At 49.9% G+C, this 14,041-nt stretch overlaps 1 protein-coding gene across 5 annotated transcripts in view; it reads left to right on the forward strand.

The window, feature by feature from the left end:
- neurl4 (neuralized E3 ubiquitin protein ligase 4) overlaps positions 1–14,041 on the forward strand; it is an 86,881-nt gene that overhangs the window by 29,614 nt on the left and 43,226 nt on the right. For all 5 annotated transcript variants that reach the window (XM_067972055.1, XM_067972052.1, XM_067972053.1 and 2 more), the window contains 6 exons: positions 875–947; positions 4,806–5,067; positions 6,901–7,082; positions 8,892–8,977; positions 10,311–10,473; positions 12,982–13,180. In XM_067972055.1, coding sequence (XP_067828156.1) covers positions 875–947; positions 4,806–5,067; positions 6,901–7,082; positions 8,892–8,977; positions 10,311–10,473; positions 12,982–13,180 — 965 coding nt within the window. The remainder of the gene's footprint in view (positions 1–874; positions 948–4,805; positions 5,068–6,900; positions 7,083–8,891; positions 8,978–10,310; positions 10,474–12,981; positions 13,181–14,041) is intronic.

The following is a 14,041-nucleotide window of genomic DNA, read 5'->3' on the forward strand; positions in this document are numbered from 1 at the left end:
ATGGGAGTCCAAAACTCGGGGCCATAAATATAAGATTGTCACCAATAAATCCAATAAGGAATTCAGGAGAAACCTCTCCACCCAGAGAGTGGCTAGAATGTAGAACGCAAGGAGTAGCTGAGGCGAATAGCATCGATGCATTTAAGGGGAAAAGTAGATAAACACATGAAGGAGAAAGGAATAGAAGGGTGCGTTGATAGGGTGAGATGACGTAAGGTGGGAGGAGGCTCGTGTGGAGCGTAAATACCAGCAGATACCAGTGGGGCCGAGCGGCCAGTTTCTGTGCTGTACATTCTATGTATAAGATGCTTTGTTCCCAGTGTCCTGCAGTGTTGGGATTTTCCACTGGAGTCTGGGAAACGAGCACCTCAATCTCCGTTGTCAGAGTGAGAGCTGAACGCACAGACAGGGAAGGTGGCAGTTTTGATTCCCGCCATCTGCTGACTTAGTTGATCTCGGTTGCGGAGGGTGGGGGGGTGGGGGTTGCTGCGTAGTTAGTCTCGACGCTAATGGGATAGAGGGAGGGAAATCAGCCGGGGTTTCTGCTCCCATTCGCCTTCCACTGGCTCCTGGAGCGTGTGAATATTGAGGGAAGACACAATTCGGCATTGCCTCCCACAGTTGAAGAGCGCGCCCAGGCTCGCGCGTGTAAAGCAGTAGCAGAGGGCCGCCGGTGCCCACAGAACCATATTCCAGCAAATGTTGGTGACTTTGGGGCGTGGTGGGGAGCAGAGATCTACCTGACGTCGTAATGCTTGAAATGCCCATCAGCATCTGAAAGAGATAAAGACGGGGTGGGAATCTTCATTTGAGTTCTGTGGGAATTTAGGAAGAGTCCTCACTGTCTGAGAGTTGCTCCCCTTGTGTTTTGCAGGAAGGGGACCACATCGGACTTATGAGGAAGTCCAGTGGCGCTTTGCACTTTTATATAAATGGCATTGACCAAGGTAAGGCCTATTTTGCTGCTTTTGACCAAAGTTTAGTTTGGTCCGTTACCCTTGCTCTTACTCGACCTGAAAGAGTTGTAAGTTCCTCTTGTATCGAATTGGTACGACTGCCTTTTGCAGAGCATGGTGACTCAGTGTTAATACGTGAGGGCCCAATCTCCCATACCTCAGACTTTTGTAACAGGAAAGCCGCTTTGAGTCTGAAAGAAAGAAAAGAGAGAATTTCTATAGCGCCTTTCACAACCTCAGGGTTGCTTTGAAGTGCTATCATTGTTTTAATCCAGGGAAACGAGGCACCCAATTTGTGCACAGCAAGCTCCCACAATCAGCAATGAGATAAATGACCAGCGACTCTAGTTTTGTGATGTTGTTTGAAGGATAACTATTGGCCAGGACACTGGGGAAACTTGCCTGCTCTTCTTCGAATAGTGGCCGTGGGATCTGTTCACATCCACCTGAGAGGGGCAGGCGGGGCCTCGATTTAACGTCTCATCCGAAAGACGACACCTCCAACAGTGCAGCGCTCCCTCTGTACTGTACTGGGAGGGTCGGCCTGGGTTATGTGCTTGAGTCTCTGGAGTGGGGCTTGAACCCACGACCTTGTGACTCGGGCAGAAGTGCTACCAACCGAGCCAAAGCTAATAACTAATGTGTGTAATACATCTACTAGGCCTGTAGTTGTCTGTATCTGTTTAGTCACTGCATGGGCTTTTGCAATGTCTAGTGACACCGTCATAATAATTCAGTGCCCCACAAACCTCCTTCCAAGTCTCTCTTGGCATTCTGGAATAAATATCATCTGTCCTACGGCCATTTGTATATTTTGGATCCTTTTAGCGTGTCCAAGTCTCCCATGTCACTTGCATCATGGTCATTCAATTTTCTTCCGGTCATGTCTTCCCTTGTGTTACCTTGGACAATTGTAAACAATTTTACAACACCAAGTTATAGTCCAACAATTTTATTTGAAATTCACAAGCTTTCGGAGGCTTCCTCCTTCCTCAGGTGAATGTTGTGGAAATGAAATCCTCGAACCCTTCGCATTTATAAATCACAGAACAATACCTGGTGATTACAGATAGTCTTTCCAACTGCCCGTTGCCAAGGCAATCACAGTGTGCAGACAGAGAGGTGTTACCTACAAGGCCACCGAATATACAAACACCCAAAAAAAAAAGAGAGAGAGAGAGGCAGAAACATCCGGAAGGAAGAGAAAGACAGCAAATGACCCGTTATATTAAAAACAGATAACATTTGTTCGCTGGTGGGGTTACGTGTAGCGTGACATGAACTCAAGATCCCGGTTGAGGCCGTCCTCATGGGTGCGGAACTTGGCTATCAATGTCTGCTCGACGATTTTGCGTTGTCGTGCCTCTCGAAGGCCACCTTGGAGTATGCTTACCTGAAGGTCGGTGGCTGAATGTCCTTGACTGCTGAAGTGTTCCCCGACAGGGAGAGAACCCTCCTGTCTGGCGATTGTTGCGCGGTGTCCGTTCATCCGTTGTCGCAGCGTCTGCATGGTCTCGCCAATGTACCATGCTCTGGGGCATCCTTTCCTGCAATGTATGAGGTAGACAACGTTGGCCGAGTCACAGGAGTATGAACCGTGCACCTGGTGGGTGGTGTCCTCTCGTGTGATGGTGGTATCTGTGTCGATGATCTGGCATGTCTTGCAGAGGTTACCATGGCAGGGTTGTGTGGTGTCGTGGATGCTGTTCTCTTGAAAGCTGGGTAATTTGCTGCGAACGATGGTCTGTTTGAGGTTGGGTGGCTGTTTAAAGGCGAGTAGTGGAAGTGTGGGGATGGTCATAGTGAGGTGTTCGTCGTCATTGATGACATGTTGAAGGCTGCGGAGAACCTCACGATGCTCCACTTTTCCAGCTTCCACCCTAACCACGTCAAAGAGGCCATCCCCTATGGATAGGCCCTGCGAATACACAGGGTCTGCTCAGACGAGGAACGCGATGGACACCTACAGACGCTGAAAGGCGCCCTAGTAAGAACGGGATATGACGCTCGACTCATCGATCGACAGTTCCGACTGGCCACAGCGAAAAATCGCATAGACCTCCTCAGAAGACTAACACGGGACGCAACCAACAGAGTACCCTTCGTCGTCCAGTACTTCCCCGGAGCGGAGAAACTACGCCATGTTCTCCGCAGCCTTCAACATGTCATCAATGACGACGAACACCTCGCTATGGCCATCCCCACACCTCCACTACTCGCCTTTAAACAGCCACCCAACCTCAAACAGACCATCGTTCGCAGCAAATTACCCAGCTTTCAGGAGAACAGCGCCCACGACACCACTCAACCCTGCCACGGTAACCTCTGCAAGACATGCCAGATCATCGACACAGATACCACCATCACACGAGAGGACACCACCCACCAGGTGCATGGTTCATACTCCTGTGACTCGGCCAACGTTGTCTACCTCATACGTTGCAGGAAAGGATGCCCCAGAGCATGGTACATTGGCGAGACCATGCAGACGCTGCGACAACGGATGAATGGACACCACGCAACAATCGCCAGACAAGAGGGTTCCCTCCCAGTCGGGGAACACTTCAGCAGTCATGGACATTCAGCCACCGACCTTCGGGTAAGCATACTCCAAGGCGGCCTTCGAGAGGCACGACAATGCAAAATCGTCGAGCAGAAATTGATAGCCAAGTTCCGCACCCATGAGGACGGCCTCAACCGGGATCTTGGGTTCATGTCACGCTACACGTAACCCCACTAGCGAACAAATGTTATCTGTTTTTAATATAACGGGTCATTTGCTGTCTTTCTCTTCCTTCCGGATGTTTCTGCCTCTCTTTTTTTGGGTGTTTGTATATTCGGTGGCCTTGTAGGTAACACCTCTCTGTCTGCACACTGTGATTGCCTTGGCAACGGGCAGTTGGAAAGACTATCTGTAATCACCAGGTATTGTTCTGTGATTTATAAACGCGAAGGGTTCGAGGATTTCATTTCCACAACATTCACCTGAGGAAGGAGGAAGCCTCCGAAAGCTTGTGAATTTCAAATAAAATTGTTGGACTATAACTTGGTGTTGTAAAATTGTTTACAATTGTCAACCCCAGTCCATCACCGGCATCTCCACATCATGGTTACCTTGGACAAAGTATCTTGAGGCACATTGTTGAGCCAGAGTGCGGGGAGATGTACGCGACCTCTGAACTTCTTCTCACGGGGATGTGGGCGACCCGGACAAAGGCCGCGTTTATTGCCTAGTTGCCCTGAAGTGCTTTGTTTTTACAACTGAGGGCATTGAGGATTCACCACGTGGTGTGGGACTGGAGTCACGTGTAGGCCAGACCGGGTAGCGGCGGCAGATTCCGTTCCCTGATTCTGTTGGATTTTAATGACCGCTTTCGTGCTCGTGTTTATTTTTTAGTGGTACCAGCTCACAAATGACCAGATTTCACAGCTTGAACTCACGACCCCTTAGCACCATAACCACCCATCTCCTGTAGCCGTAAGGCTATAATGTGACCTGGAAGTGTTTGATGATGGCACTGGGTGCATTGGCTCCTTAGCTCTGTTGTCGCTCTCCCTCAAAGGTGCACAAAGGTTCATCCTCCTCTCTCCAACACTTGCAGGTCACTCATGGCCCTTGGGTTGCCAGTATAACACCATAAGCACCAATCTCCTGTGGCCATAAGGCTATATGTAACCTAATGATGGCATTGGTGCAATGTCGCCCGCCTTTGAATGTGTGCAAAGCTCTCTCTCGTTCTCTGGCGCGCTCTCGCTCTTTCTGTCTGTCTCTCTCTCTCTCTCTCTCTCTCTCTCTCTGGCGCGCGCTCTCGCTCTCGTTCTCACTCTCACTCTCTGACTCTCTTGCAGGCGTGGCCGCAACTCAGACCCTGCCTACGGTCTACGGCGTGGTGGATCTCTACGGCATGGCAGTGAAAGTGACCATCGTCCACAACCACAACCACTCCGACCGGCTGCGGAGGAACAACGCCATCATGCGGGCGCTGTCGCCGGACGTGGGTCGGCGTGTCTTTGACTCCGGAGACGCCGAGGTGGAGCGGCTGCTGTTCCACCCCAACTGCGGGCAGAAGGCCGCCATCGTTTGCGATGGAAGGACAGCCCTGAGGCCTCAGTAAGTAAAGAGACGACATTCTGCCTCTGGGCTCTTGGTTCAGTCCTGGCAAATCCCGCTGCAGAATCATGGAGTCTTACAGCACACAAGAAGGCCATTCGGTCCATCGTGCCTATGCTGGCTCTTTGAAAGAGCTATCCAATTAGTCCATTGCCCTGCACGTTTCTCCTGTCCAAGTATTTATCCAATTCCCCTTCTGAAAGTTACTATTGAATCTGCTTCCACCGTCCTCTCAGGCAACGCATTCCAGATCATAACAACTCTGCCAATCTTGCCACTCCTCTTCGCCTGTAGGTGACGGCATTTTGCTGATTTACATTTCTCAGTGTTGGCAATATGGCTACTAAGCGAAATGAGTTTGGGACATCTCTGTCCGAGACCGAGGCCCACAGCAGAAAACAGCCTCTAATTACTCCCACTTCGAGAGCCCAGAATAACTGAGGTGAGAAATGCTGTCCTAGTGCAGTAGAGGGTGCTGTTCTGAAGTGGGGGCTGAGGTGCAATATAGAGGGAGCTTTACTCTGTATCTAACCCGTGCTGTACCTGCCCTGGGAGTGTTTGATGGGACAGTGTAGAGGGAGCTTTACTCTGTATCTAACCCATGCTGTACCTGCCTTGGGAGTGTTTGATGGGACAGTGTAGAGGGAGCTTTACTCTGTATCTAACCCGTGCTGTACCTGCCCTGGGAGTGTTTGGAGTGGGAAAGTGTTGTGCCCCCCAACGCTAACCTCACTCGTCCTGATGTGCGCAAAGTTCGCAAAGGTTCAGCCTGACCACTCGTTCATGCTGATTTAAGTCAAACTCTGTTGTTATTAGCTGGGATATTCGCTGGTCTTCTGGGGGCTGAGCCTGCGATTCCGCACATTGTTCTGTAAAAACTGAAAGCAGTGGTCTCGAAATTGATTAACATTTTCTTTCGGAAGGAGCAGGGCTCTGAAACATTTGATGGATGGCACAGATACGATTCCCCTGACTCTGCTACATCACTGTAAAGAGTCACCTTGTTGAGGCTCGGCCTCCCAGACGGAGGAAAGCGACGGGGACACAGAAGGCAGGGGCCTTACCGTGCCATGCAGTTTAGAAGAATGAGAGGTGATCTTATTGAAGCATATAAGATCCTGAGGGGGCTTGAAGGGGTAGATGCTGAGAGGATGTTTCCCCTTGTGGGAGAGACTAGAACTAGGGGTCACAGTTTAAAAATAAGGGGTCTCCCATTTAAGACGGAGATGAGGAGAATTTTTTTCCCTGAGGGTCGTGAGTCTGTGGAACTCCCTTCCCCGGAGAGCGGTGGAGGCAGGGTCATGGAGTATTTTTACGGCTGACTTAGATTGACTCCCTTGTTAATCAGGAATCTAAGGTTATAGTAGGTCGACTGGAAAAGTCGGGTTGAGGTCATAATCAGATCAGCCATGACTTTATCAAATGGCAGAGCAGGCTCGAGGGGCCAAACGGCCTACTCCTGCTCTTAATACGTATGTAAGCCACGTGTGTTTGTACGCTGGTCCAACAGCCTAGCATTGGGGTTGCCAACGTTCGATGGACGTTTTTCCTGGTGGTTTCATCGCGTGTTCTCCAACCGCCCCAACAGGTTTTCGTTAGGAAAGCTGCAATGAGGTAAAAAGTGTTATCAGTGAGTACGCTTCAGAAAAAAAAGTACTCCGTGAAGCGCTTAGGGAATGCCCTGAGGTGGTGGAAGGTGCAATATAAACGCAAGTTCTATCTTTCTATCCTGCACTTTTTACCTCATTGCACAAGTTTTAGAAAAGGGTTTAAAGTTCGCGGTTTTGCGGTCGCGTTCGTATATCTGACATTCTTGTTGCCCTTTCTCTACAGCGCGACGGATGACTTCAACCACGGCGTGGTGCTCAGCAACCGTTCCCTCAGGAGCAACGAAATCTTTCAAGTCCGTATCGACAAGATGGTAGACAAGTGGGCGGGGTCCATCGAAATTGGCGTCACTACCCACAATCCCGCTTACCTCCAGTTGCCGTCCACCATGACCAATCTGCGCTCTGGTGCGTTTCCCTTGGTCTCAGAATCTTTTACTCTGCCCGCGTCCCCTTCCTGGCCCCCTCTCTCCTCCGCGCCCACGTGGCAGGTTCTCTTCCCTGAGGACGTTAATTGGGTTTTTAACTACAATCCAACTGTTTCATTGTTTTTTTTTCAGGTCCCAACCAGATTTGGCTACGTTAGCGTAGTGGTTATGTTTCTGGACTAGTAATCCAGAGGCCTTGACTAATAATCCAAAGAACGTGAGTTCAAATCTCACTATGATGGTTTGAGAATTTGAATTCAAGTATTAAAAAACAATTTGGAAATTTAAAAAAAACTGGCCTCATTTTTTAAAAAAAAACCCCAAATGATTCACTAATATCCTTTTAGGGAGGGAAACCAGCCGTCTTTAACCGGTGTGGGGCTATATGTGACTCCATTCCCACACCAACATGGTTGATCCTTATCCGCCCTCTGAAATGCTCTGGCATTTGATTGTATGAATCCGCTATAGTGGTTCAAGAGCAAGGCCCCATCACTTTCTCGGGGCAATAAGTGGGCGATTAAGAATGATTTTTTTTTTAAGAAAACATCCACGTGAACATAGAAACAGGAGGCGGCCATTCAGCCCCTCAAGCCCGTTCCGCCATTCAATTAGATCACGGGCTGATCTGAATCTTAACTCCATCTACCCACCTTGGTTCCGTAACCCTTAATACCCTCGCCTAACAACAATTGATCAATCTCAGTTTTGAAATTTTCCGATTGACCCCCAGCCTCAACAGCTTTTTGGGGGAGGGAGTTCCAGATTTCCACTCCCCTTTGTGTGAAGAAGTGCTTCCTGACATCACCCCTGAACGGCCTAGCTCTAATTTAAAGGTTATGCCCCCTTGCATACAAGCCTAGTCTATGCAACCAGTTCTCATAATTTAACCCTTTTTAGTCAAGGCCTTGGTTTAACATCTCATCCAAAATGTACAGCGAGTAATAGGGGCGTCCAGAGCAAGGGGAGAGAATCTTAGAGTTTGAGGATGTGCTGATTAACACCAAATCCAGGAAAAACTTGTTCACCCTAAGGGTTGTGAGAATGTAGAGCCTGCATCCCCAGGAGACCATAGATAACAGAATCGATTTCCAAGTGAGTTAGATACTGAATGGGGTTTAAGGCACGTGGAGAAAAGGCAGGGGGGTTGAAAAGATCGAGCTGAAATAGCAGAGCAGACTCGGTGGGTAAGGTGGCCTCAGGGTTCCCAACTCTGTTCGGACATATTCCTGGTGGCTTCATCACGTGACCTCCTGCCTCCAACCACCCCGCCCCCACACTCCCGCCGTTGGTCGCCCGACATGTCCATCCTCATGGTGCGCCGCCTTCCCACGCCAGTCGGAAAGTGAATAGACTCTTCGCTGCCCGATTGGACGATTCTTCACCTTTTTCCCCTCCCTCGGTCCGATATTTTTATAACTAATAATCAAAGTTGTTCAAAGAAATTTTTTTTAAAAAAAACAATTCTTTATTGCCCCTCTGGTTTTTCTCCTGGATGTTGCTTGCAGCAGTGTCCTAGAGATCAGTCATTAATTCCTGGAGACTCCAGGGGCAACCCAGGAGGGTTGGCAACCCTTAGATGGCCTACATGATGGGCCAAATGGCCATTGCGTCAAAACAAGTTGGGCCATTTTCTGAGTGGATGTGGAATTTAACCCCATATATACTGTGACAAAGAAAGAAACAAATTACCGCAATACGCTGTTCACTAAAACTTTTGTCACAAGCGTTCCCTTCACGATTTTGTTTGAACGGAAAAGGTTAAAGCCAGTTGGGTTTTCCTTCTCAGGTACTTGGATGATGACTGGCAATGGTGTGATGCATAATGGGACCACGATTCTCGATGAGTACGGTCACAACCTCGATCGACTAAAGGTGAGGCTGCAGAATTTTGTCGTGTTGATTGATGAGGGTTAAGCTGATGGATAGGCGCATCCAGCATGTTTGACCAGGCTCAAGTCTTCAACTTCATTAAAATTTCAGTCAGAATGTAATATTTTTTTTAAATGCTACTTGAACTCGGTTAGCTAGACTTTCAGTCTTTGGTTCAGAATTGTAATGGCTGTCTTCCGTGTTTGTTGTGGAATGCGGTTCTCTCAACTAATTGGCCCCTGCTAACCAGAGAGGGGAGAAGGGGCCTCGGTTTAACGTCTCATCCGAAAGACGGCACCTCCGACAGTGCTGCGCTCCCTCAGTACAGGCACTGGGAGTGTCAACCGAGATTATGGGCTCAAGTCTCTGGAGTGGGACTTGAACCCGCGACCTTCCGACTCAGAGGCGAGAGCGCGACCCGCTCGCATTTATGTAAAGCCTTCAACAGAGCAGACTTCCCAAGGTGCTTCACGGAGGAGGAACTGAGCAAAACTGGGAGAAAGAAAGACTTGTATTTATACAACGCTTTTCATGACCTCAGGACGTCCCAAAGCGTTTTGCAGCCAATGAAGCTCTTTTTGAAGTGCAGTCGCTGTTCTGATATAGGAAGGAAGAATGAAGAGAGGTGACAGAAAGCACGATTGACAGGATAGGTGCTATGTTTTTCAACTTTGACCTCTGATTATTTCCTTGTGCTCAATGCCAATGGCCACTCCCATTGCTCTCGCTCCCTATAATCTGGGATGTGCACTTTATATGCCCAACAATATCTGGGTTATTGTGGCAATCCGAGGGTTCAAACGGAAAGTCCTTGTTGCTGTATTTTAGCTTGCTGGACACATGTGGTCGTCTTGACTTCGGAAACCAGAAGCATAAGCACTCGGTCCGGCGATGGCTTCAACTACCAAACAGATTTATTAAACCTAAATGGATAAGTAAAGAGTTGCAAAGACAAACAGCAGGTTTACAGAACTGAAATATACCCCCTTAGGATAAAAACAATAGTTCTGTCACCAGTAATAAATTGGTGCAACACTAGTAGTCCCTGTGACACTCGCACGACCTGTTGGTGCAACACTAGTTCCTGATGGCTCTGGCTGGAGAAGGGTGAGCTCCTATCCAGAACTGAGCCATTTGATGTGCCCTCTCACCGGGCAGATTGGGGGACTGTGGACCAGGGTGATCTCTTGGGATCCCTGAGCTTGCTGTGTATACTGGGAGCCACGAATAATATATGGATGCAGGTGGAGTAAATGCAGTGCTAATTTTATTCTCTATCACGTTGCTTACCCTTTCTAACCCCCCATTTCATCCTCCGCGACCTTGCTTGCACAAGGCGGGTGACACGGTTGGCGTGATGCGCAAGGAAGACGGCAGTTTGCATTTCTTCGTGAACAACGTGGACCAGGGACTTGCGGCGTCCAACGTACCGTCCAACGTTTACGCTGTGGTGGATCTCTACGGCCAAGCTGCCCAGGCCACAATCATAGACGATATAGGTGGGTCTGCCGTTTTAACTAACCTCGGCTGTGTACCATCCCTACTTGAACCTGCTCTGCTTCGTCAACCCTGGCACAGTCGGTGCTCCTCTGAACTCCCTCGCCTCTTCCCCAAGTACCCCGTCCTCCGCACTCCTCCTCCTACCGACGTACAGAATTGATGGGCAGGGAAAGACCATCTGGTCCCACCAAGCCTGCCCCACACCTTGTGCTGTCTGGAGCATCAAGACTAGACACGTCCCACCTTTCCCCTCCCCCGCTCCTCATCACCCCTGCCCCCCCCACCCGACAGCCATCTAATCTAGGGCCCTGGATTTTTTCACCTCCTAGGGGAGGTGAAAAAATCCAGGGCCAATAAGGAAAAAAAATCCAATGGAAAATTCCTCTCCGACCGCCCCCACCCCAGGCGATCAAAACCAGTTCCAGGAGATCATAGGACTAGGTGTTATCTATAAAGACACTTGCCTTGCCTTCTATATGGTGTGATCTCAGCTCCAGTCTATCCCTTTTTCCTATTGCCAATGGTGATGCCATTCAGTGGTCAAGGGGAAGATGATTGGATTCTCCCTCTTGGAGATGGCCATTGCCTGGCACTTAGGTGGCAAGTAACATTCGCGCCACACATCAGCCCAAACCTGGATGTTGTCCAGGCCTTGCTGCATGCCGGCATCCACACTGTGTTAAAGTCAAGACTCACCACACCATCCCCTACTCGAACCTGTTTTTACCCTGCGCCTCCAAACAGTGGAACTCCTCATCTCCCTCAGACTCCCCTCACCTTGAGTCATTGGGCTTTCCCACCAAAACGTGCCATCACCTAATCGGTCTCCCTGATTTAACCGATCTTCTTTTGTTGGTCTGTCTGCAGTGGCTCATCCTCTAGGTTTCTCAAAATAATTTTAAAAATAACCTTGCGAATACGCGACTGTTGTTTGTCATGCGGGATTTCTCACCCTGATGGACATCAGTGGGTGAGAGAGCGGGTGTGTGTAATTGATCCTGCATTAACCCGATAGGTGTGTGTGTGTGTGTGACTGACCCTGCATTAACCCGAAAGGGGGGTGTGTGTGTGTGAGACTGACCCTGCATTAACCCGATAGGGGGTGGGTGTGTGTGTGAGACTGACCCTGCATTAACCCGATAGGGGGTGGGTGTGTGTGAGACTGACCCTGCATTAACCCGATGGGTGTGTGTGTGTGAGACTGATCCTGCATTAACCCGATAGGGGGGGGGTGTGTGTGAGACTGACCCTGCATTAACCCGATGGGTGTGTGTGTGAGACTGACCCTGCATTAACCCGATGGGTGTGTGTGTGAGACTGACCCTGCATTAATCCAATAGGGTGGGGGTGGTGTATGTGTGTGTGTGAGACTGACCCTGCATTAACCCGATAGGTGTGTGTTTTTTTTATTCATTCATGGGATGTGGGCGTCGCTGGCGAGGCCGGCATTTATTGCCCATCCCTAATTGCCCTTGAGAAGGTGGTGGTGAGCCGCCTTCTTGAACCGCTGCAGTCCGTGTGGTGATGGTTCTCCCACAGTGCTGTTAGGAAGGGAGTTCCAGGATTTTAACCCAGCGACGATGAAGGAACGGCGATATATTTCCAAGTCGGGATGGTGTGTGACTTGGAGGGGAACGTGCAGGTGGTGTTCCCATGTGCCTGCTGCTCTTGTCCTTCTAGGTGGTAGAGGTCGTGGGTTTGGGAGGTGCTGTCGAAGAAGCCTTGGTGAGTTGCTGCAGTGCATCCTGTGGATGGTACACACTGCAGCCACTGTGCGCCGGTGGTGAAGGGAGTGAACGTTTAGTGTGGTGGATGGGGTGCCAATCAAGCGGGCTGCTTTATCTTGGATGGTGTTGAGCTTCTTGAGTGTTGTTGGAGCTGCACTTATCCAAGCAAGTGGAGAGTATTCCATCACACTCCTGACTTGTGCCTTGTAGATGGTGGAAAGGCTTTGGGGAGTCAGGAGGTGAGTCACTCGCCGCAGAATCCCCAGCCTCTGACCTGCTCTTGTAGCCACAGTATTTATATGGCTGGTCCAGTTAAGTTTCTGGTCAATGGTGACCCCCAGGATGTTGATGGTGGAGGATTCGGCGATGGTAATGCCGTTGAATGTCAAGGGGAGGTGGTTAGACTCTCTCTTGTTGGAGATGGTCATTGCCTGGCACTTATCTGGCACGAATGTTACTTGCCATTTATGAGCCCAAGCCTGGATGTTGTCCAGGTCTTGCTGCATGCGGGCTCGGACTGCTTCATTATTTGAGGGGTTGCGCATGGAACTGAACACTGTGCAGTCATCAGCGAACATCCCCATTTCTGACCTTATGGTGTGTGAGACTGACCCTGCATTAACCCAATAGGTGTGTGTGAGAGTGAGACTGACCCTGCATTAACCCAATAGGGGGGTGTGTGTGTGTGAGACTGACCCTGCATTAACCCGATAGGGGTGTGTGAGAGTGAGACTGATCCTGGGCTAACTTCTTTCCCTTTCATTTGGTTTTCTTGCCCAGATCTCCCTCCTCTGCCTGATGACTCCTTGGACGGGAATAATCAGATCTCTCCCTGTAGCCTCTTCTCGCTGACCCCCAGCAACGACCTCCGTTTCCATCACCTCCACGGGAACAACGCCGTGATCAGTAATGGCGGGCGCACGGCGTTCAGGCAGAACTGCCGCAGCGAATTCAACGACGCCATCGTCATGTCCAGCAGGTAAAACTACTGTGCGCCCCCCCCAACCCCGGTCCCTGTGTTTCCCTGGGGATTCCGAACGTACCATACAAAATAGATGGCCAGGAAAAGACCAGCTGGTCCATCAAGCCTGCCCCACACCTCATGACGGCTGGAGCATCTCGACAAGACACTTCCCACCCCTCTCTGCCCCCCCCTCGCAGCCATGTAATCCCCTGGGAGAGTCAAAGAACCAGAGGGAAAACCCCAAGGCCGATAAGGGAGAAAATAATCTGTAAAATTCCTCTCCGACCCCCCCCCTCTTCATGGGATTGAAACCAGTGCCAGGAGATCTCACAGACCAAGTGTTATCGTAGTATGATATAGCACAGAAGGAGGCCATTTGGCCCATTGTGCCTGTGCTGGCTCTATGAAAAAGCTATCCAATTAGTCCCACTCCCCCCCCCCCCCCCCCCCCCCCACCCCCCCTGCCCTTTCCCCATAGCCCTGCAAATTTTTTTCCCTTCAAGTATTTATCCAGTTCCCTTTTGAAAGTTACTATTGAATCTCTGTCCACCACCCTTTCAGGCAGCGCGTTCCAGATCATAACACCTGCATTAAAAAAAATAATTCCTCATGCCGCCTCTGGATCTTTTGCCAATCACCTTAAATCTGTGTCCTCTGGTTACTGACCCTTCTGCCACTGGAAACAGAGTAAACAAGGGGAAACTATCAAAACAGTTCATGATTTTGAACACCTCTATCAAATCTCCCTTTAACCTTCTCTGCTGTATAAAGACACCTGCCTTCTATATGATGCAACCTCTGCCCCAGTCAGGAACCAGTCCAGCCCCCTCTTGAAGGCCTGCAGAGCGTCAGCACCCACCGCACCAGCCGGCAGTG

This window comes from Heptranchias perlo, chromosome 35 (genome assembly GCF_035084215.1).
Source record: "Heptranchias perlo isolate sHepPer1 chromosome 35, sHepPer1.hap1, whole genome shotgun sequence".
In the NCBI taxonomy this organism is placed as follows: domain Eukaryota; kingdom Metazoa; phylum Chordata; class Chondrichthyes; order Hexanchiformes; family Hexanchidae; genus Heptranchias; species Heptranchias perlo.